Raw genomic sequence first — 22,681 nt, forward strand, 5'->3', positions numbered from 1 at the left:
GGGGGCCGATAGCAACAGAGTTTGGGTTCACGGGGTCGCCGAGGTCGCTCTTGTCCAAACTCCTTCTATAAGAGGGGTCTTGAAGGCACCTCGGATACAGGTCTTAGACAAGGTTAAAGTACCCAATCCCCCTTGACCCACCTCAAATTTTACCCTCTCTACAAGCGAAGTTTCATCCCAATGCTTAATCAAAGGTAGATCGTGGAGGCACGGCTTACCCTTGTAATCATATCGCTGAAAGTAGCTTATCATGAGGAAGGGGATACAACCACCCAACATCGTTACCCCCCCTTTTACAATCCCGTCCCTTTCACCATCATTTCCAAAATATAAGAGCACCAGTCAAAATGCGGGATGACTTTAGGATCTTCTACAGACCCTTAACGACTTCCAATCTATCCCGTTGTTTGGGGTGGGTGCGAGGAATAAAGACATACGAACAAAACAAAAAGCCAAAAACCGATCGTCCGCCTCCTCGTACTCCATAAGTTGCTTGTAAACTTTCCCTAAACTTATTGCACTATTCCCTTTGCCCACCCCGTACGCTTGCCGCCATTTGTCCTTGACTCCTTATTTTCGGGATCGTTGGACCCCTTCTCGCGAGCTCACGGGCACCAAAGGGAGAGGGTTGGGTCCAAAAGGTAACAAGAAACAGTCATGAACATCATGCTTACTGCTCATAAACTCCTTCTTCCGAGAAGCCCTGAACACATATGACCCATCCGAGAAGGACTCCAAGAATAGGCGAACGTGTGCAAGTGGGAAGCTGCTAATCTTAAGCTCCAAAACGCCACCAAACCCAATTTTCTTAACGGACACCGATCCTCATTAAGCTTTTCAATGACAGAGACAAGCCTTTGAGGTCGACACGAAACCGTGATTTCATGCACCCTCTTCACCATTGGCTTGGCCTCGACCATCCAGGGAAAACAAGGACAACACACAAAATTAGACATCTTGTAATTGCAATTAGAGATATTTGCAACAAAGAAATAGACATCTTGTGAAATAAAGTTATACAATAGATAGTCGAGTTATACAAAATATAAGTAAAGTTATGCATTCGATAATAGAGTTAATCGAGAAAATATCAAGACTTGTACATTCGACAAAGAAAAGTTATTCAAAATGTCATCGAGTTATACAACAAATGACAACAGATTATAAAAAGGTCAAACTTTGAACACTGGGAATCGCGATTTCATATAATCACAAAAGTGGACAATCTGAAACTAAAATTATCTAATGTGTAACTCGAGCCATGAATGTATAACTCTACTATTAAAATGTATAACTGCAAGAATATCTTGTATAACTCTAGGCATATCTTGTATAACACTAGGCATATATTGTATAACTCCAAGAATAAAATGTACAACTCTAGGCAAATATTGTATAACTCCGATTATACATTATGACATCGTAAGTTATTCAACATGTAATCAGAGTTATACAACAAATGACTCTAGCAATAGAAAGTATAACTCTAGCAATAGAAAGTATAACTCTGGCCATGTAATGTATAACTCTAGCCATGTAATGTATAACTCTAGCCATGTAATGTATAAGATCAGAAGCAATAGAATGTATAACTCTAGCAATAGAAAGTATAACTCTGGCCATGTAATGTATAACTCTAGCCATTGAATGTATAACTGTGGCCATATATTGTATAACTCGATTATACATTATGACAAAGAGGTTATTCAACATGTAATCGTAGTTACACAACAAATGACTGCAATAGAATGTATAACTCTAGCAATAGAAAGTATAACTCGGCCATGTTCTCGTATAACTCTAGCCATATAATGTATAACTCTGGCCATACAATGTATAACTGTAAGCATATACAGTATAATGTATAACTCCAGGAATAACTCTAGGTATAACTCCAGGCAACTAATGTATAACTCCAACGTATAAATTGTATAACTCTAGCTATATATTGTATAAATCCATGTATAAATTGTATATTTGTAGGCATATATTGTATAACTCTATGCATGGAAACTAATTAGAAGTATAGTTATACATATAACAATTAGAGTTTGACATTATGAGAAAGGAGTTGGTCACAGAATCAGAAGAGCTATACATCTAGAACCCAGAGTTATACATCTAGAAACCAGAGTTATACATATTGCGTACTACAGTTTTACATTAAGTAACCAGAGTTATACATATTGAGTACTAAAGTTATACATCTAGTAAGCAGAGTTAAGCATCTAGTAACGTATAAATCAAAATCAAAACTTTTAACCTGGATATCAACTCCCGTGTCAATACTTTCTACAACATCCATCTGTAGATGACAAACAATTGGGATTAGAGTTATACAGATGTTTAATTGAAGTTACACATCATTCTATAAGAGTTATACCAACAACACGAGATTTTTGACCTTCGATTCAGATTTCTTGGAAGATTTCTTGGCATTTTTCTTGGCAAAAACCATTGTTAATTATCAAATGTAATCGAATTTGATCTGCACAACCATAATTAACAATTGAACAACTCAACATCAGCAAACCCATAATTGAAGATTGAAAAATCAAATGAACTCTTTTTATGATAGTTTAACAAATGCAATAATTAACAAAAAACAAACTACAAATCACTAAATAAGGAATGGAAAAAATACCTTATAAAAAAATGGAGACAGGCGAGTTTGCAGGCGAGTTGGAATTAATTTGTAGTGATGAAAATGGCGTTTGTTAGGATGGAGTTAATTGGTAGTGATGAAAATGGAGTTATCAGAATTGTGAAGAAAGAAAAGGAAGACGAAATGACGGAAATAGAGGAAAAATACCCGCAAGTCGTTTTGAATTGTCTAGAAAATGAGGAGGGAAATGATCATGGATCGATGGACAAACAAACAGTGTAGCATGCATGGGTTAGTGGGTAAGAGGAGAGAGGTAAATCAAAAATATTAGTTTAATGGGGTTTAGTGGGGTTTGATCACAAATCTTGGCCATTGGTTTGATTGATCCAACCGTCCACATTAGACATGACTTAATATATCTAAGGGCCTTAGTTGATCTCTTCTCTCTCTCTCTCTCTCTCTCTCTCTCTCTCTATATATATATATATATATATATATATATATATATATATATATATATATATATATATATATATATATGTATATGTACACACACTCTAAGATAAGATTACTATACTTTTAAAATGTATGTAAAAGCTTATGTAGTTATTTATTTATTTTTTAATATGTTTTGTATGCCATGATTTAACATCAACATACTATCGTAGTATAAAACTTTGCACATGTTTTAAGTTAATTAAGATATATATATCCGTAAGAAAATCACCACTTTTTAAATTCGTATTTGAACAACCATAAGTCCTAACTATGAATTTGAAAATCGATATATTTTTTTTTTTTACTTGTACCCACAATTTAATAGCAATACGTATTTCTAAATACGGATATATCCCTCTTAGAGTTAAAACTTGTCCGCAAGAATATTAGAATTTGTGATCTAATAGATGGTCGGTATTGTCAGTGAAAATGGTACTATGAATCTGAAAAATCAAGTTGGAAGTAGAAAATTGGGACACCATAATCAATAACTTGATCAACCAATCAGTCAATCACCAACATTCCCGTCACTCTCTCATCTTCACCAGTCACCACCTCAACTTCATTCATTCATCACCATTACCATTACCATCTATCTTATGGGATACCAGCACAAACGAAGCAGCTCAACCGACAACAATGGAGTCGGAGTCCCACTTCCTCAAATAGTCAACAACAGTCCACGTTTCTCCACCTCCGTCACTCGCCGTGCTCCTTCCTTCAAACGCCCCACCAACACAACCACCACTTCCAACACCACCACCTCCTCCTCCGCCGCCGACCCCACCTCTAACTACCACCACGAGATCGACCTTGTTCTCACTTCCCCAAGATCTGACAACAATTCCCATACTACCCCTGCTCCTAAGTCCTCACACTTCAGCTTCCTTAATCATAGATTTGTGGGTGGTAATTCTGGGATTAGTGCTGCTAATTGTATTAGTAATAACGAGGCTAATAAGGGAAAAGGATCAATAGTTGACGTTGGGTTTATTAGAGAAAGGAAGAAGTTGTTGGGTCAATGGATGTTCTTTTTGTTTTGTGGATTTTGTTTATTTTTGGGTGTTTTTAAGTTTTTTGGATCTTATAATGTTGATACTACTCTTGATCATCACAATCATCATTCTATCCATCAGGTATTTTAATTTAATTCATGCTAAATTAATGCACTTTTATTTGCTATTTTTTTGCAATTTCCTATGTAGTTTACTACATGTGTAATGAATGCTACTTCAATTGTGTTTTTTTTTTTGGTCATATTAATTGATATTTGTTGTATTTTTGGCTTGTTTTCCTTGTTTGTATGTTAGTTGTAGACTTGTAGTTGTAGATGAGATTGATTATTAGATGGGTAGTTTCGAAATGTTGACTTTATAGATTGACTTCATTAATTAAGGAGTGAAATTGAAGATTTTATAGGAAAACTATTAAGGGATTTGGTTGTGGTATTAGATTCCTAGTATTAGATTAAGTAGGTTTTAATGAAACATGTTAGGAGTATTATAATCGCGATCTTAGTTGTTGGCCTTTTAAAGAGATTTTTAAGTTGAGCTCATCGTTTTGCTGCTGTATTAATCCTGTCTGACCTTATCGAGAATGATCATATTAGTTGGTATCGACTTTGGCAAAAAGAATGCATATATTGTAATCGCCTTTATTTATAAGTTCTCCCTTGATTTAGTCTACATAAGTTTGACAGAGAGAAAATGCAATCGATTTTAGTTCAATGAAGTCAACCCAATCAAGTTATATGATTGTAGTGCGATCAAATATCGGTAAGATAGGTTGGGTAGACTGTAGAGTGAAGCTTGTTATAACTGGCGGTGAGTGATAATTGATCTTTCAATAGCAGTTTGACCAGTCAAATAATTTCTTCAAATGATATTGTCTAGTTCTTTGACTGTGATAGGTGGTTAGCTCTAGTAGTATACTTCCCTATGCTTCCCTTAAATATAGTTGGAAGTTTCCGAATTAGAGAGAAAAATTGAATGTACTCCGTAAGAACTAAGAAGCTGGTGAGAGATACACTTTTAGTATTCAGTAATATTGCTCATAATGCTCAATTGAGTTTGTAAGTAGAAACACTTCAAGTTAAGTAGTTGAAGTTAGATAACCATGGTTTCGCTCATTTCTCTCTGTAACTATAGAATTCATTTCTTGCCGAGGAACAGGTGTGCCGGGTAAGGGATCACGAAATGTGGCCGTTCGATGTAATAGTGAACCATTGCTTTCTGAAGTCCAAGGGTGTAAATTGATAACTAAAACATGTGAAATGGTTGCTTTCTATCAGTTTGTAGTCAGTCGTTTGGAGAATTGAAGTTGCAACATGGCGGTGATTGAGAATGTCTCAATGTTATATTGATAATTTGGAAGTAAAAGTGTTAGTAGTAAGCTACCTCATAGTTGAATTTATGTCCTGCAAGGGCTGCAACTAGTTTACATGGGAGAGTGTGTATGCAAGAAAGCCCTGAGTATTGAACTGCTGTTAAACCCGGTTAAAAGTTTGCATTGCCTTATTTTTTTTAGTGTTTATGAAGAATACGGGGTGCCTATATATGTGTAGGTTCAGTTACCTACACTTCAAAGGTTCAACACTACCCTTAGATTCTTGTACCATCCATTTATAGAACTTTCGGCAAAAACTGGGAATTGTCGTAGTTAATATCCTTTTACTGCTTTGGAAGTAGCCAGTAGCCAAGATCACGATATCAAGTTGGAACTTAATTACTGCGGGCTTCCCGTTTCCAGGGAAGACAGTCTCTCTTGCTGAACCTGAAGTTATCTGTTTAAGGTTCCATGACTGTTTTACAGGAAGTGTAATTTTGTGTGTTTTGAGGTTGTAGAATTGGTAAGACAAGTGGACAACCATATTACCTTTCTCCCATGCTATTTTGAGGTCTATAATGGGGGGTATATTAATTAATGTTGGAAAGTGGTCATCTATATCAATTGATATTCAGAATGGTCAGAAATCTGTTAAATGAATCCGTAATCATGCGATGCTACATGATCTATTGGGTAAGAAAATCAACAGTAGGACAAGGTAGACGTTTTGAGATTTCTAAATGTACTTTAAAGCTCACTCCAAACTTTAAAAGCTCACACCAACTAGCACAGATTCGTCTTACCTGACTTGCTTCTCAGTGTTCAATTTTTTGGATGTCTTCATTTTCTGTTTTCTTTCCCTGTTTCTGTCACCCATAATCAGTTGACCTCGAGTAATCTTTGATGATAGGTTCATTCTGGCTCCCACTTCTCTCGCCAATATCATACGGACCACAGCTCTCATGAATATGGCTATAGAGATGGAGTTGATACGAGGGAGAATGACAACAATCTCGAGCAGACATTAATGATGGTGGCCTCTGGTGTAGTCGACAAAGCCAATCGAAGTGCTAAAGTAAGTCCAATAAACTTATAATTGTGAGATTTTAAACATAGTTTCTTATGTTCTGCTGCTCATTATATGATTGTCTTTCAGTATTCTGAGATATGGGCCAAATCAAACAGCCAGAATTTCAGCCAGTGCATTGAACTGTCAAAAAGTCATAAAAGTAAGAATCCAAAAAAAAAAAAAAAAAAAAAAAACCTTGAATTGCCTGAATCGTGAATGGTTTCTTCATGTTACAGCTTCTTACCCACTTCGATATTATTTTGCTTGGCAGGACTGGATGAAAAGACAAATGGGTATATTCTAATAAATGCTAATGGTGGCTTGAATCAGATGAGATTTGGGGTCTGGTGGCTGTTTCTTTTCCATTCAAATTTGTATTAATCCAAACAATTTGCGTACTGTTAACTCTGTGATCTGATGAAGCAATAATTTTAGAGTGCAGATCTGTGATATGGTTGCTGTTGCTAAAATTATGAAGGCTACCCTTGTTCTTCCTTCTCTAGATCACACTTCCTACTGGGCTGATGAAAGGTAACCCAAATATTGAACCTTTTAAGAAGACACCAATGTCTGTTGTAAGTATAGTGCATGATTCACTGTGGTTCTTTGACTATGTTTAACCGATATCTTCTGCATTTACAGTGGGTTCAAAGACTTGTTTGATTGGCAGCATTTCATGGAAACACTGAAGGACGACGTCCATGTTGTTGAAAACTTGCCTCCTGAATTTTCAAACATTGAACCTTTTAAGAAGACGCCAATATCTTGGTCCAAGGTATGATAAATATTATCCTCTATTTGTGATTATTGTACGAAGACTAATTTCCATAACCAGCTGTGAAACATATCTTCCATATTAATCGTCCATGCATGATACTCGTATTAAATAAGCTAAAGACATTTTTAATTTCTCATGTATCTATGCTTGAATATTTATATGTTATCATAATTGTTGATTGATTCGAAATGTTATTGATCAGGTTAGTTACTACAAGCTAGAAGTCCTCCCTCTTCTGAAAGAGCACAAAGTAATATACTTCACTCATACTGATTCCCGCATTGCTAACAATGGTATTCCTAATTCCATACAAAAGCTGAGGTGCCGTGTCAACTATAGGGCACTAAAATACTCAGCCCCCATAGAAAAACTTGGAAATACTATGGTTGAAAGAATGAGGGAAAATGGAAGCCCCTACCTAGCACTCCATCTGAGGTCAGTCCTCGTTATTCCATGCTATACTAGACAGGTCATTGTTTGTATTTACTATTTAGAGCTGGCAAAATTGGTTCAACCCGACTAAAACTTGAACAGAAGAATCCAAAATAGATCCAAAGCTAAAAGACAAGACTAAGGCGACTAATTTGAAACACAAACCTCAATTGTCACAACTCAAAATGGCCCGAAACTGAACCGTTCTGATCCGTAGCCACTGACTAAAAACAACCTGAACCTGAAATTTCCTTTACCCAAAATGACCCGATAACAGCGTACCCAGAATAACCCAAAACTGTAATGATCTGACATGTCTCCGACCAAATCGACCCATATGTTAAGTCTATGCGTAATGTGTTCTGATTTCTGGGTCTTCTCTTAAACTTTATTCTGGTTGCATGATATTCATAGGTATGAGAAAGATATGCTTGCCTTCACAGGCTGCAGTCATAATTTGACAGCCGAGGAAGATGACGAGCTCCGTAAGATGCGATACGAAGTCAGTCATTGGAAGGAAAAGGAAATTGACGGGTCAGAGCGTAGGAAGCTCGGTGGTTGCCCGTTAACCCCAAGGGAGACTTCCCTTTTATTAAAAGGGCTGGGGTTCCCATCTAACACAAGGATTTATTTGGTTGCTGGAGAAGCCTATGGTAACGGAAGCATGAACTATCTTACTGACGATTTTCCTAATATCTTCTCACACTCAACTCTAGCCTCAGAAGAGGAGCTGGAACCTTTTAAAAACCATCAGAATATGTTGGCTGGTCTTGACTATGTTGTTGCCCTTCAAAGTGATGCATTTGTCTATACCTATGATGGGAATATGGCAAAGGCAGTGAAAGGTCATCGGCGTTTTGATGGATTTAAGAAAACCATCAGTCCGGACAGGTAGTGTCTCTGTGATATACCACACTGTATTCTTTTTTGTTTGTACCATTTGGTTTCTTCCTGATTCAATACGAGCAGGATCATAAGGGTGACAAAGCTCTCTCCCCTGAGTTATAAATAAATCCCTCTAGCTCTACAAGAAAAAGGCGATTTAGCGACCAACCCATTTAGTTGCTAATGTTCATAAACTGGTAGCTAGTGTCATCTAGAGACCAATTAGCGACTAACTTTCAATGGTAGCAATATGCTTTGTTGCTAATTTGAACTGGTCGCTAATTAGCGACCAACGTAATTTTGTCTCTAATTAGCAATCAACTTAATTTTGTCTCAAATTAGCAACCAATTTATGTTGGTCTCTAATTAGCATGATGTGTGATGCAACCCTCATTTGCAGGACGAATCTGGTGAGAATTATTGATGAATATGATGAAGGCAAAATCACCTGGACGAAATTTATCTCAAAAGTTCAGAAGCTTCACAAATACCGAATAGGAGGTCCGTATTACAGAGAGCCTGGAGAGTTCCCCAAGTTGGAAGAAAGTTTCTACGCAAACCCACTTCCAGGATGCATCTGTGAAACTATGAAGAAATAGTGAAATCTTCTGAATGTTCGTTTTGGAGATTCATTTGCAGTCATAGAAAAGACTGGAAAACAGACTGTAGATTGAAGACTGTAACTTGCTGAACTTTGGGTTCGCGTTACTGGCCGACTTGTGAATACATAAGTCTGTAATCCGTCGTGCCCTCGTTGCCTCATGTCGCTGCTTGAACTGCTGTCGATAAATAGCAAATCATTCATAGAAGGCGGTGTCAAGAAAGGAAATGTTCTGTGAGAAAAATTTTGATTGTATTTTTGTTGTGGGTTTTTCTTACGCAGCCAACAACGATATTGATGTACTGACTATTGAATGTATTGATGTACTCGGATCAGTTGTCATACAGAAGAAGAATACGAGTAATATTTGTCATACGAAAAAGAACACGAGTAATATTTGTTGGTACCTGCTAGATTATCTGTTATCAGTAAAGCAAAGTTGCCAAATTTCTACTCTTCATTTTTGCCCTGAATACCGGAATATTGGATGCTTGTGTAACGACTGGGCAAAAAAAATGAGTTGCCTTAATAACCCGACTCAAATCTGATATCCAAAAACCACAACTCGAAATGACCCACTTTGAAGTGAGCGGCGAACGTGGCCCCAGTTGAAATGGCCTAATGCGGTCAAATAAAAACTGTTACAATTATGACCTAAATTGACCCATAGCAACTCGAATTAACATGACATTAAAAACCAAGTTTAATTGAGCCATCCTGAACGAACCATGTCTCAAATGACCAATAAATAGGAGGCTTAAACATCCAAGATGATCCAGCTCGAAGTGATAAGAGCCATGCTCGATCCCTCTTATCTAAATATTTACTTGAAGACCTTCAAGCTTAAGACGACTTCTTTTCATGCTCTGTAGTTCATTTAATTTTTCCACCTACAAAACTCCCATTTTCTAATTTTTCTTTAAACATTTCTCTTCACTCTTAAAACATTATATCCTGACGAGCATGTTTGTTAAGAAGCATTCAAGGTTCGATTTGCACAACTATCGTAACACAACTTTTTCTTTAGACATTTCTATTGGGTTTACTATAGTATCTGTGATTCCAGTGATATCTAGGGACTAAGGGGAAGGGTGCATCGTGCCAAAGTTATTAATTTCTCATCGATGTTATCGTACAAGTTAGTGACGACGTTTAATTCCAAATCGATGAGCGGGTTTACAGACCCTGTACAATGAATGGTATGCAATGCAAGTGATCAATGCTCGGCCCCCTAGCGAATCTACAAATATTATCAAGCTTAGGTAGGAAAATATACGGAATTAGCATGCGGGGAATCGAGTTACTAGCGCAATTAGCATCCAACCCGCTGTTTACCATAGTACACTAAACCAATAAACAAGATATCCACAAATGATGACACAATGCCATCTCAATCGCATTCACAAAGACTTCAAGGGGATCAAACAACCTGCAACTCCCTTCCTTCGGATGGGCGAGAGGTTTAAATCCACAAATAAGTAAGGAAAAACCAGATAATTATGAGGGGCTCAACGGCAAAAACTCGAAATCACACGTTCTATCCAACAAACGCCAGATCACATAATGTAACTAACACTACTGGAGAATAGAATCCACAAGATCTTGTAGTGGTGCAAGCTCGCCCTTGTCAATCAGTCGGAATTCCTGCATGGATCCAAATTTATTAGCACTTGGCATTTCAGGGCATTATACAGGGCACTAACCCTAAAATATCGAAAGTAATTAATCTTCTCTAGGGTACTACTGATACTGAATGCCACTTATAAAATTTCTCAAGAACGTGACTTTACAACAACATTACCAGTTCACGTCCCGTTTATTTTAAATGTGAACTCATAATATACAAAAATATTTAATGGGAACATGCACAAAAGAATTTAACGCAACGGTGTCTAAAGTTATGGGTCCTATCTCAACATGACAGTCTCAAAGACACTTTCCTATGGCCGGGTAACGTACTTCATAACAATAAAAGCGCCGATAGATTGTTGAACCATTTTATTTGTTCCACTACATTTATAAGATAAAGAACATGACGTTTTTGGCTCAACTGGAAGTGGAAACTTAAAAATGTAAAATGTTAATATTGGTCTGATATCAAGCAGGGAAAATGTTCTCTGACCCATGTGAGATGTTTAATGTGCCAGAATATAATGTTGCAGAGTTTCAGAAAAGGACAGTACAAATGAAACATATAATGTGGTGCAATAAAGGTAGTTAAATTTCACTAAATCAATACCATGTTTTCTAACAGTTCATTAGATTCTTTCATTAAATACTCCGCCGGCCCACAGAAAAAAAAAACAGGTTCAACAAAACAAGTTGTAGTTTATAATTAACATCAGGACAGAAGCAAGGATCGGTCATAGATGTCAGAAAATTTCACATGAAGCTTCAAATATTCGCGTATAACAAGAAGAGGGTGATTCGGACCCGAGACCTAATACATATGAACTACTTAAGTCGAGAGTTCTTTGATATTTATAAATGCTAATTAGAGAAATAAGATTTAAAAATTCCGCTTTTGTGTATAATGGAAGTTATAACAAATTAACAACTAAGAAGAACTTACCCATGTAAAGAGGACAAAATGCTTAAAACAAGTGTTGAGATGAGCTTCTTCCTTCAAACTCACTATCTTCTGGAAATGGGAGTGATAAATGTGAGCATACACCCGGAACAATCTTTTGAATATGGTCTTAACAACATCCTGGAAATTTGCAGGAAACGGAGCCCCTGTGACAGCAGAAATATGTATACTCATTAGCCTTGTAAAGCCATGTACGAATATAACTTAACTTGGCGGTAATAAGGGAAAATTCGATCAGTTCTTGAATGTGAAAACTCTAAAATTTGAAACATTTAACTTTGCCAAAAAGAGCCAACAGTTTCTAAAAAATATACTCCGTAATAAAGTGCAAAGTAATATTCTCTCGAATGCTTTGGAAATGCCGTATTTACTTTTAATACAAAGATTTACTGTAGAAGACAAGTGAATTAGACGATTGATAAGGGAAAAAGAAGAACGATGAGGTTTAATTAGTCGGGTCATTAGATATACTCCTTATGTGTTTCTTTAATTAAATTGTGATAGTAAAAGAGAGTAAGAGACATTTTAGATCCAAAAATATGCCAGATGAAATGGGAAAATTTTGTTGAACAAGAGGGAGTAAACTTAATGATACTAGCGAGTATGTCTTCGTTAATTTGTCCACGACCCCCAAATCTCTAAGACGGTAATACAAAGGTCAAACACAGAGCTCTCGAGTTGCGTATTTATGTGGAATCCTGATGGTTAAGGGATCAGTAAATAAGAAGAAAGTATAATTACCCAATTTTTGCGGAAATATAGATTCATCATCCAGCTGTGTTTCAATCCAGTCCATCAAGTACTCGACATATTTTGGAGCAGATACCTCTATTGGTTTCTTTATAGTAACACCATCTGCCCATCTATACTCGTATCTGCGACAGAGAATAATTTAACTTATGTCTCGGAACTCGAAAGTGTCTAACTTAACAAAAGGTGTAAAAGTAATGAGAACACCTAACGTAACCAATAAAAAAGGATTTAGATATTTTATACTCAATTAATAGCAGGATGCATTTTCTATGTTACCATGGAGGAGTTAGAACGAGCTCACTTTGAAATTTAAAAACCGACAAGAGAAATCAGCATATTCTCAAAGGCCCTATAAGTGGATCGGATACATCACCGAGATGATCAACATTGCCAATATCAATCCGAAAATATATGATGCTCAAAAGAATTAGGCTGCTTTAAGAGTTAATTTTACTAGCTTATCATGTAATGATGGCCCTCAAATTGTATAAGTTGGCACGCTCGAACTAATGAACTACGTTAAGAATCAAGAAACTTACTTTGGCCCTGCTGTCATTGTTGGACAATTCGCTGGCGTGCAGAACTCAGTGAGGGTACCATAAAGCATGTTGACTTGATTGAAAAAATCCACCGCTGTGAGAAGAAATGAGAAAAAAGACAGTAAATAATCTGGCAGTAAAATAATTTCAGAGATTTGTGGCAGTATACATCTTGTGTAGAGTAAGGACATGACAACATTCTATAGAAATCCATCTAAACTTTAGACAGGCTGATGCACAGTAATTAAATTTCAATCCATAAGATGATGTTCTAATCTTGCTTACTGCGTTGCTGTAAAGCTGTCGAGTGATACTCGTGACCTAGGTTTCAAACCCAGGTCATCTTACACCCGTAAAAATACTAATACGTATTAGGTCCTAGTTCCCAATGTTGCAAAAAGAACCGTACATGGAGATCCAATATACTAGGAAAGCACGTTTCCCACTTTCCTCACATTTGTGACTTGTGAGATTATGCAGCAACCTAAAAAGATCTAAAATACTTGCTAAACCAGAACAAATATGGTAGTATAAGTAACAGAATAATGCATTGTCATAGCCCAAGCAAGCGACAAAAAAATCTCGGAAAATTAAGAAAATGTGAAACTATCTTAACTGTTCACAGCTAGCCATTCGTTAAAATCCTCCCCAGGAGGCAACTTCACAGCTTCTCTCAGGTTGCCACTTCCTAAAGTAGCATCAATATGTTTCTGAAGTTGTGCTCCCTGAAAAACACAAAACAAAAACCCGAGTTTGAATAACTCAATTATTGGAAAGTAATAACAAGAAGATCTACAGACAATGTAAACTAACCTTGCTTCCGGAGGGGGCATTCTTTTTAGGGCGAAACGTCTTTTGGTTTCTGCAATACCACGTTGGAAATTACCGAATAAGGAGAAAAATTAACGGGTTTAAGACTTTAAGTTAAAATATTGCATTTATAGTCCTAATCCAAGGCTAAACTTGTTCATGCACAAATAAACGAATTGAATAGGCTAAACTAATCGATTCAACACAAGAATTTAACGGCAACATTCAGTTACGACTCTAGAGACTAGAGAGTACAATGATCTAAGTAGAAAACATGAGAACTGAAAGATTGAAAGCCATTGCAATTTATTTTATGCATGAAAAATGGTGTATATAGAAAACACACAACGAATAATATGATTTAAATCATAGATGGAAATAAAGGGAGAATCATCTTCATTTTCCTTCTATCAACATTCAGTAATGTCCCAAGACCCCGAAGGCATACACAGAGCACAAACAAAGAATATTTAACAAACAGCTATATGTTCATATTGATCAACATATCTTAATACCTCATTCTAGGAAACCACCAAGACTTCGATCACAATCAACATAGCTAACTACAACACTAATGAATGTTTAAGTACTCCTGGAAAACTAATGTATTATCAAAGTAAAGCCAAGTTGAATTACATAATAACAAAGGTTTAAGCAGAATAATCAGCATAAGATACGACAACTGTAAAGTGTAAAGGCTGTTTACAGATCCTTTCCCTCATCTTTTAACCTAATGTTTCCTCCTTAAAATCAACATAAAGCAGCACTAATCGAACAAATCTATAGAAAAGAGATAATCTAAAGTTAAGAAATCAGCATATGTGTAAGTCACTAGGAAATGAAAGATCTTAACTTTCTTTATTGAAATAAAATCTTCAATCATACCCCTACCAATACAACTAAGATAGCTATATTATGTCTCAGGTCGGATTGTCGGAATCCCCCTCCTAGCATTATTATACTCGCATTGTGTCTAAAACACAAAAAACATGTTCAATTAAATACTTCGTATAAGGAATACAAAGATGGCGGTCACAGGGTGGTACCGAGAAATAAGACAGCCTATCAAATTGTGCAAAACTTTGTGAACTTTATACACATGTAGAAAAAAAAAAAAATTAATGTCACAATAATAGAACTATATTCAATCAATCAATCAATCAATCAAATCAACTAATCATGAACAGTTATTTGTTTTACCAAACAACACCCAGAAAAGAGAAACCCACCATTAATCATGCAACATAAATGCTAAAATCATATCAACAACAACAACATGAGAGCATAAATTCCGAAATAATTGAATCATCCTTTAGAACCGTCATGGTCGCAAACCTCACAATGCAAATGATAAAATCATATCAAAACATAAAAAGTTTCAAACTTTCGAATTACCCACAAAAAAAAAAAAAAAAAAAAACCATGGATGATCATGAAATCTTGGAACCCAGAAACCAAAACAAAAAAAATAAACAAAAAGAAGAAGAATAATGAAATTACCTGCTACCAAGGCCAAAGAGACTCATGATGATCAAACAACAATAAATTTAAGAAATTAATAATCCTGTTATTTCCCCCTTCTTCCTTAGTTATATTTATTTATTTATGATTAATTAATGATGATTAAACTGCTCTCCAGAAAATCCCTTAAGAATTGCAGGAGAAAAGAGAGCAGTAACAGGAGGAAAAAGAGAGAAGGTGGGGATGAACAAAAACAAACCAGAAGGAAGAAATAATCAAAGACAAAAACTTTATAATTTATATTTCGGAATTATATATACAGTCCAATTTAACCTATTTATATTTAATTAGAATGAGAAATAATCTTAATATATAACGTCGAGATTGAACTGGCAAAGATGACAGACTGTCAGAAGCTATGCTTTTATTTTGCATGCTCTGAACAAAGACAGCTCGTCTTCTTCCATCTATGTCTTTCTCATTACCTGGCTTATTAACTCCCAACAATTCATTCATTCATTCCTTTTCTTTTTTTTTCTTTTCAAATTAGGGGTCCAAACTCTAAACTAGATCAGGCAAAAACAACCCGACTTGACTGACCCGATCTGAAAAGATTGACCTAAAACCCGATAATGACCCAAACTACATAAGCCGAATGTTGACCTAAGACCCGAATTGACCCGACCCGACCCGAAGATGACCCGAGCTTTCTTGATCCATAACTGACCCAACCCGAAAATGACCCGATCCGAAACCACCAAATCTGAAAATGACCAGACAAAACATAACTCTAATTGAACCGAAAAGACTTGAAATGACCTTTTCTCTCTTATTCATTGACCCGAAAATAACCCGACCCAAAACAGACCGACCAACAAACCTGAAACAAACCCGAAACTCGAAACGACGGGACCCGACCCGAATTAACCCGAAATCAATGAGAGACCCGAACTGACCCGACTCGATTGACCCGTTTGTCAGGTCTAGTCAAAATCCGAAAAAATAATCGAAAATATCTGAATTGATAACCGACCGAACACCCGATATGAGTAAGATTGATAGTATACCAAACCCGAGTCACCAAAAATGAATTGAATTCAATAGTAACCAAATGACAGCCAAACCTACATATATATTTCAACCCATAAAACTGGACCGAAAACCAAAAAATATATTTAGGTGGAACAAAGAAACTACCTTTAAAATTCGGTCTTAGACCGGACTAAACCTGTATTTTTCGTTCAGAACGTGTTTAAGACCGAAATTTTTAATTTTTCTTTTTTAACTATACGATAATTTAAACTAGTATAGATCTCGTGCACTGCATGCACGCTATATAGAGTTTTTATTTTTAGAGTATTATTTAAATCAGCACCACATCTATAAAATATAATTAAAAGGCTACCCTAAAATGACAAATAAACGCCACCTAGACAAAGTCACGTAGGATCCAAAAAGCCAGCTAGATCGTGGCATATTTAAATGTGATGTATATTTTTAATGTAACATGGATTATCAATTTATTATTACATGACATTAATTTAAATCATTTATCTATAAATTAATTTAATTCACTTATATCTATAATATGAAAGGATATTATCATTATTCTTAAATTAATTTTGTATATTAAATATATTGTCTTCCAAAATTTATATAACCCTTACAAATTTACATCAAATTTCATAATTTATAATTAATATTGACATTTTAATTGAATTTTTTGTAATAAAACATGTTAATAAATTTCATAATTTATAATTAAAATTGAAATTTTTGTAATAAAACATGTTAAGGAATTAATTAAACCTCTTCATATTACTAAACACTCACCATTATTAACATTTTCCTATTTAATTTTTAAAATTTTTGTAATAAAACCTGTTAATAAATTAATTAAACCTCTTCATATTACTGAACATCCACCATTATTAACATTTTCCTATTTAATTTTTTTTATAATTAAACATGGTAATAAATTGGTTAAAACTCTTCATAATACTTAACACACACCAAAGTAATTAAATGTTTTTCCCATTTAATTATTTTTTGTAATATAATATGTCAATAATTTTATTAAAACTCCTTATATTACTCAACACCCATAATTTTCATTAACATTTTGTCTTATTAAATTCATCACTTGAGGTCCTTGACAATCAATTATCTAATTTAATAATACCACAAAATAAATTAAAAATTAAATTAAAATATGGGAATTTATGGTTGTGTAATGACTATAAAACCTACAATGCCTATAATAGTTTCTATTCACTTTATTTATTTAAAATATTGCCCATTTGTCATGAGTTTATAAGTTGTGGATTGTATTTTATGGTTTAATTTATTTATTTCATTATATTGATTATATTGAGTATTGTTGTTGTTGTTGTTGTTGTTGTTGTTGTTGTTGTTGTTGTTGTTGTTGTTGTCCAATAAAGTATGTTTTAATTTGTTATGTTGTTGGTTTTATGAATCGTTTGCTTTATATTTGAATTCATGTTTTCCAGTTGGTTTAATTTAAGTGACTTACATGTGACAATGTTTTAATTCGTTTGTCAAGTTTTTGCCAGGTTGATGTTTTATCTTTTGGTAAATGTATTTTTGATATAACTTTAAAGCACCATGAAACGTATGTGAATGCAGATAAGGCAAACCATCACGTGGGTAATCTGAAGACGGAAGAAATACAAAAGGCACGAAACCGAGGTTAAATTAAAGGTAAAAAAACGTAAGGTAGAAACTGATAAGTAATGGATGATTGTTGATCTCAAAATAGAAGTCTTATAATATTTCTTTTAATTTGTTATTAAACGTATATTGTGGTGTAATTTTACTATTATACTTCCCTGATCAACCTATTTGAATTTGTATTTTTGTATTCACGAGTATAAACATCTCTAGCATATATTTTTATTTTTCATTTTATATGAACTATTATCAAGGCATGTAATAAAAGGAAGCGAAAGTGAACCTGCGGGTAAATATTAAATAGTATGATTTCTAAATTCTACTTCGTATCGTATGTTTTTAAGTTTGTGTTTTTTTTGTCAAAACAGGAATAATAAATAAAACTTACTCTCATAATTTCCTAAAAAATAAAACCTACTCTCATAATTAATGGTAAATAAATAAGTACAAATAATTGAATGAAAAATCTTTAAAATTTCACAATTTACTTTTTGAACCATCATGACAATAATTAATCATTTTAATTATGTCATTTCCTCTTCCAATTTAAGTTTTCTCCAACTCCCACATTTTGATTGTTTTTCTATAAAATTTACTTTACTTTTTTAAGTGGTTTATGCTTTTTTAAACATTATAAGATGACCGTGATCTCAAAATGGAGATCTTATAATATTTTTTTAAATTTCTTATTAAGCGTATATTGTTGTGTAATTTTACTATTATGCTTTCCCGATCAACCTATTTGAATTTTTATTTTTGTATTCATGAGTATAATCATCTCTAACATATATTTTTCTTTTTCATTTCATATGAACTATTATCAAGGCATGTACTAAAAGGAAGCGTACTAAAAGGAAGCGAAAGTTAACCTTCAGATAAACATTAAATAGCATGGTTTCTAAATTCTAATCCGTATATTTTTAAGTTTGTGTTTTTTTTTTCAAAACCGGAATAGATTATTTTATAGTCTTTAATACTATTTTTATTTTTATATAGGATCGTGGACATAAGTATAACAAGAGATGGATCAAATTCTTGAAATAGTAATAAGGAACTTAAAAAATTTTATGAACCTTTTGGAATTCGAATTTAGGGAATATAGTGTTTTAGATTAATGAGCAGTTGAAATAAAAATTTAATTCGTAATACATGGAGTAGATACCGACCATACCGTTGAATCGTATCTAATATTTTTCTATCGATATAATAAATGTTTTTTGGATGTAAATAATATTTGAAGCATGCACGTGGTGATAGACTTCACAGATATTTCTATGGGAGGGTTGATGGAGAGGTCTGGAAATAATTTGGAGATGACTATACTGAGGTATTGAGTTTACAACCTTATAAGGCGTCATTGAGGATTTTTCCTTACGGAATTTATTATATACGGATGGTTTCAACTTTTAATATTTAAAAAACTCACTTTATTATATTACGGAGTAAAACACACGTATATATAGTGAATCGTCATTGTGATTGCCCCATTGTCAAATTTCTCAAAATTAGTAGCTACCACATTGTCACTTGCAGGATTTGATTTAAAAAATAAACCAAAGTTGTCAAAGAAATAAGGTATTAGCTAACTAATTTCTATTTATTTCAAGACTGTATATTTTTAAATGGATCAACAACTAATTGCTCGAACAAATATTAACAATACGATAAAAATATCAAAACTAAAACACATAAATCCGTGAATTTCACGGGTCACAAACCTAGTTAATATTTAATATTTCAGCCTATTATATTTTGGTATGAAAAAAAAAATGAAATGTAAAACTAATCAAAGAGAGTTGAGTAAAGTTATGATCTTTATGAAAGTACTTTTTTACTATAAAACTACGGATTACATTTTATAACTTTCTCCAATTTTTTTAATAGTTTTTTTGTCACAAACCTAATAGTAATTATGTGTAATACCCGGATACTGTGGGACCCGTACAAGAACCTCGAGATGCGTGAGAGGACCATCAAACTTGATGAGAGACTACTTTGGAGTAAAGTATAGCCATACACTAGACCAAGTAGGACTTAGACTAGACCTAGTGAGACTTTAGTGGACCGAGTAGAGCGTTCAGTTGATCGAGTGGCTAGCACTCGGCCGAGTACGACGGTACTCGACTCCGTACTCTACCGAGTGGACTCGGCACTCAACCGAGTGCAGCTAAATAGTATGCGATAAAGCTTATTTCGGTATCTTATCCTAATCATTTTATCCTTTCTCCTTATCACTTCAAATCTTCTTCCTTATCTCTAAAACCCTCACAAACACCTTCTTATGGAATTCAAGCTTGGTTTGGAGGATTGCACACCTTATCCTTCCTTTCTTTCACCTTGTAAGTTGAGATCTATCATTTTTCAATTAATATGAACCCTAACTTTTGGGGGTTGTGTTATGGGTAATTAATTAGTAATAAGTATGTATAATATGGGTAATAATAAGAGGTTTTGTATTGTATTATAGTGTAGGATGTATTGTGATAGTATTATGTGATTTGTATAGGATGTGACGATTTCATGAGACGGAATCAAGTAACTCATGAAGATTGCTAAAAGGTAGGTTTATCCTACTCGGTTATGATAATGTGTGTTCTTACTAATGTGTCTTTTGTCATTGTTTTATTTGGCATGAGTCGTATTGTATCATATGGGAATATTTAAGGATGGTTGAGAATCTCATGTAGTGTCGGAAATGCATTATAACGTGATATTGAGTTCTGGCGACTCTATGAGTCGGGATAATGCAGGGTTTGATGTTCGTAGCATATTTGGGAAGTTTATTTCATAATGAGTCGTATTTTGGTATATTGTGTTGCATAATACATTGTTGTGATAATTGTGTTTGTAATACCTCGTAGTTTATAAGGCCGTACTCGACCGAGTAGGCTGTCCACTCGACCGAGTGTAGCTCACTTGATCGAGTGGGAGACCGAGTGGGATCTGAAAAATGGCTGGAAGTTTCTAAAACAACGTCAGTAGACCGAGTGGCGGTTCACTCGATCGAGCGAACCGGGCACTCGATCGAGTGACCCGTCGTTGTCCAGCTTTTTGCACGAGGTTTGTAGGTGGTATATCACTCTCAAAGCCTTATCTTTTCATATTTCTTTCACTAGTAACCACCCTCACCTTACCTTACCACTCTCTAAAAACCTCTAAAAATATCATATACCTTATCCTCAAGATTTAGCACACACTTCTTGAAGAATTCATTCCCAAATCCTTGTTCTTGCCATTGGTTCATAGTGTGGTAAGATTATGTTCACTCTTGTTCACTTTGTCTTTAATTAGTAAACCCTAATTAATTAGTATGTAGTTTAAGAAATTAATTAGGGTTATGACTAAATTAATGGGGGTAATTAGAGGTTAATTAGTATTGTTATTGTTGTAGTATGTTATAGTAATAGTTAGCTATGGATTATTATGTAGGAGGAGACATCATTGAGAAGCACTTCTAGTCCTTAGTTTGAAGATTGTGGAAGAATAACAAGAGGTAGGGTTTACCTACTTAATTTTAATGATATGAATGTTGTTTGTGCATTAATTAGCATTAATAACATAGTAGTTGCATTATAACATGAATAATGGTAATTAGGGTTGATGGTATGATATTGTTTTAGCAATATTCATACATGTGGAAAAATGGGTGAGCATTGTTGTTCCTCTATTGGTAGTAAATTGCATTATAACATGATTATGAGACAATGATGTAAAAAGGGTGAGTTAATGCTGAATTGAGCATTTACTACATGTCATGATATTGTACATTTGAAAAGCATACTACTTATTTGAAATTGTGTGGACATAGCCACCCGCGCCGCGCGCTGATTTTGAGGCGGCGACACTTCTCCCACAGAACTCCGGCGCGAGGGCCAAAGCACGTCATGGTCCGTTACCGATTTGAAAGGCATTGAAGCCGATGGAAGGTTTGACAAGCCTGCATTTGTGGAGTCGCCACTAATTTTTATGGAAAATTGGAACCGTTCGAATACATTGCGTCATGTCAAGACATAAAGTAGTGACATGAACACTGAGAAATCCGTTACCCTTAGCATTCTATGTCTAGAATGACTCTCGTGATGCCAATGAACACGGATGTTCACAGAGATCTTGAGTAAGGGGTGAGGGTACGTATTAGGAAGCTCGTTTATTTGAACACCTAATCCCGCCCGCCTCGATAGCGACCTCTACTAATGATCATGGAAGTTTTTTATACTCGATATGTTGTCAATTGTATGCATGCAATGCAACATCCAAGTTTTAATCCTAGCATGTGAAAATTAGACTAAGTCGGTGAACAAGCAATTTAGCACTCAATGGGGTCAAAGTTGGATTTTTAGATTAATTACATGTGAATGCTAGATAAATAAATCATACAAGAACAATATGAAATAAATAAATTACAAAAGAAAATAAATTACAATTGAATTACAATGGATAGCTTGAATTTACGTTACAAGTACGCTCGAAAACAAAAGGAATTTGAAAAGAAAGTAAAAGAAACAAAATAAAAAAGAAGAAATACGGAAAACATGTCGAATTAGAAGCGATAATACAAATAATAGCCGATTAAATCCTAATCATGAATCCTACATCTGAATGAGATGAGTTCAGAGGCAGAAGCCACCTCAGAACATGCACAAC

At 34.7% G+C, this 22,681-nt stretch overlaps 2 protein-coding genes across 2 annotated transcripts; one reads left to right on the forward strand and one right to left on the reverse strand.

Annotated features, from left to right (window-relative positions):
* The first annotated feature begins 3,482 nt into the window (after positions 1–3,482).
* LOC141592512 (O-fucosyltransferase 35) lies at positions 3,483–9,575 on the forward strand. Its single transcript, XM_074413217.1, has 9 exons — positions 3,483–4,239; positions 6,339–6,503; positions 6,585–6,657; positions 6,769–6,839; positions 6,940–7,028; positions 7,140–7,272; positions 7,478–7,710; positions 8,122–8,598; positions 8,993–9,575. The coding sequence occupies exons 1-9, from the start codon at positions 3,703–3,705 to the stop codon at positions 9,189–9,191; spliced, it is 1,977 nt and encodes a 658-aa protein (XP_074269318.1). The 5' UTR covers positions 3,483–3,702; the 3' UTR covers positions 9,192–9,575.
* Positions 9,576–10,507: 932 nt separating this feature from the next.
* Positions 10,508–15,861, reverse strand: LOC141592513 (MOB kinase activator-like 1A). The gene is made up of 7 exons (XM_074413218.1): positions 15,386–15,861; positions 13,889–13,937; positions 13,692–13,800; positions 13,076–13,169; positions 12,525–12,658; positions 11,766–11,929; positions 10,508–10,837 (listed from the first exon to the last, which is right to left on the reverse strand). Exons 1-7 carry the CDS (start codon positions 15,409–15,411, stop codon positions 10,769–10,771), a joined length of 645 nt encoding a protein of 214 aa, XP_074269319.1. The 5' UTR covers positions 15,412–15,861; the 3' UTR covers positions 10,508–10,768.
* Between the last annotated feature and the right edge of the window lie 6,820 nt (positions 15,862–22,681).

Source organism: Silene latifolia, chromosome 7 (genome assembly GCF_048544455.1).
Source record: "Silene latifolia isolate original U9 population chromosome 7, ASM4854445v1, whole genome shotgun sequence".
NCBI lineage: Eukaryota > Viridiplantae > Streptophyta > Magnoliopsida > Caryophyllales > Caryophyllaceae > Silene > Silene latifolia.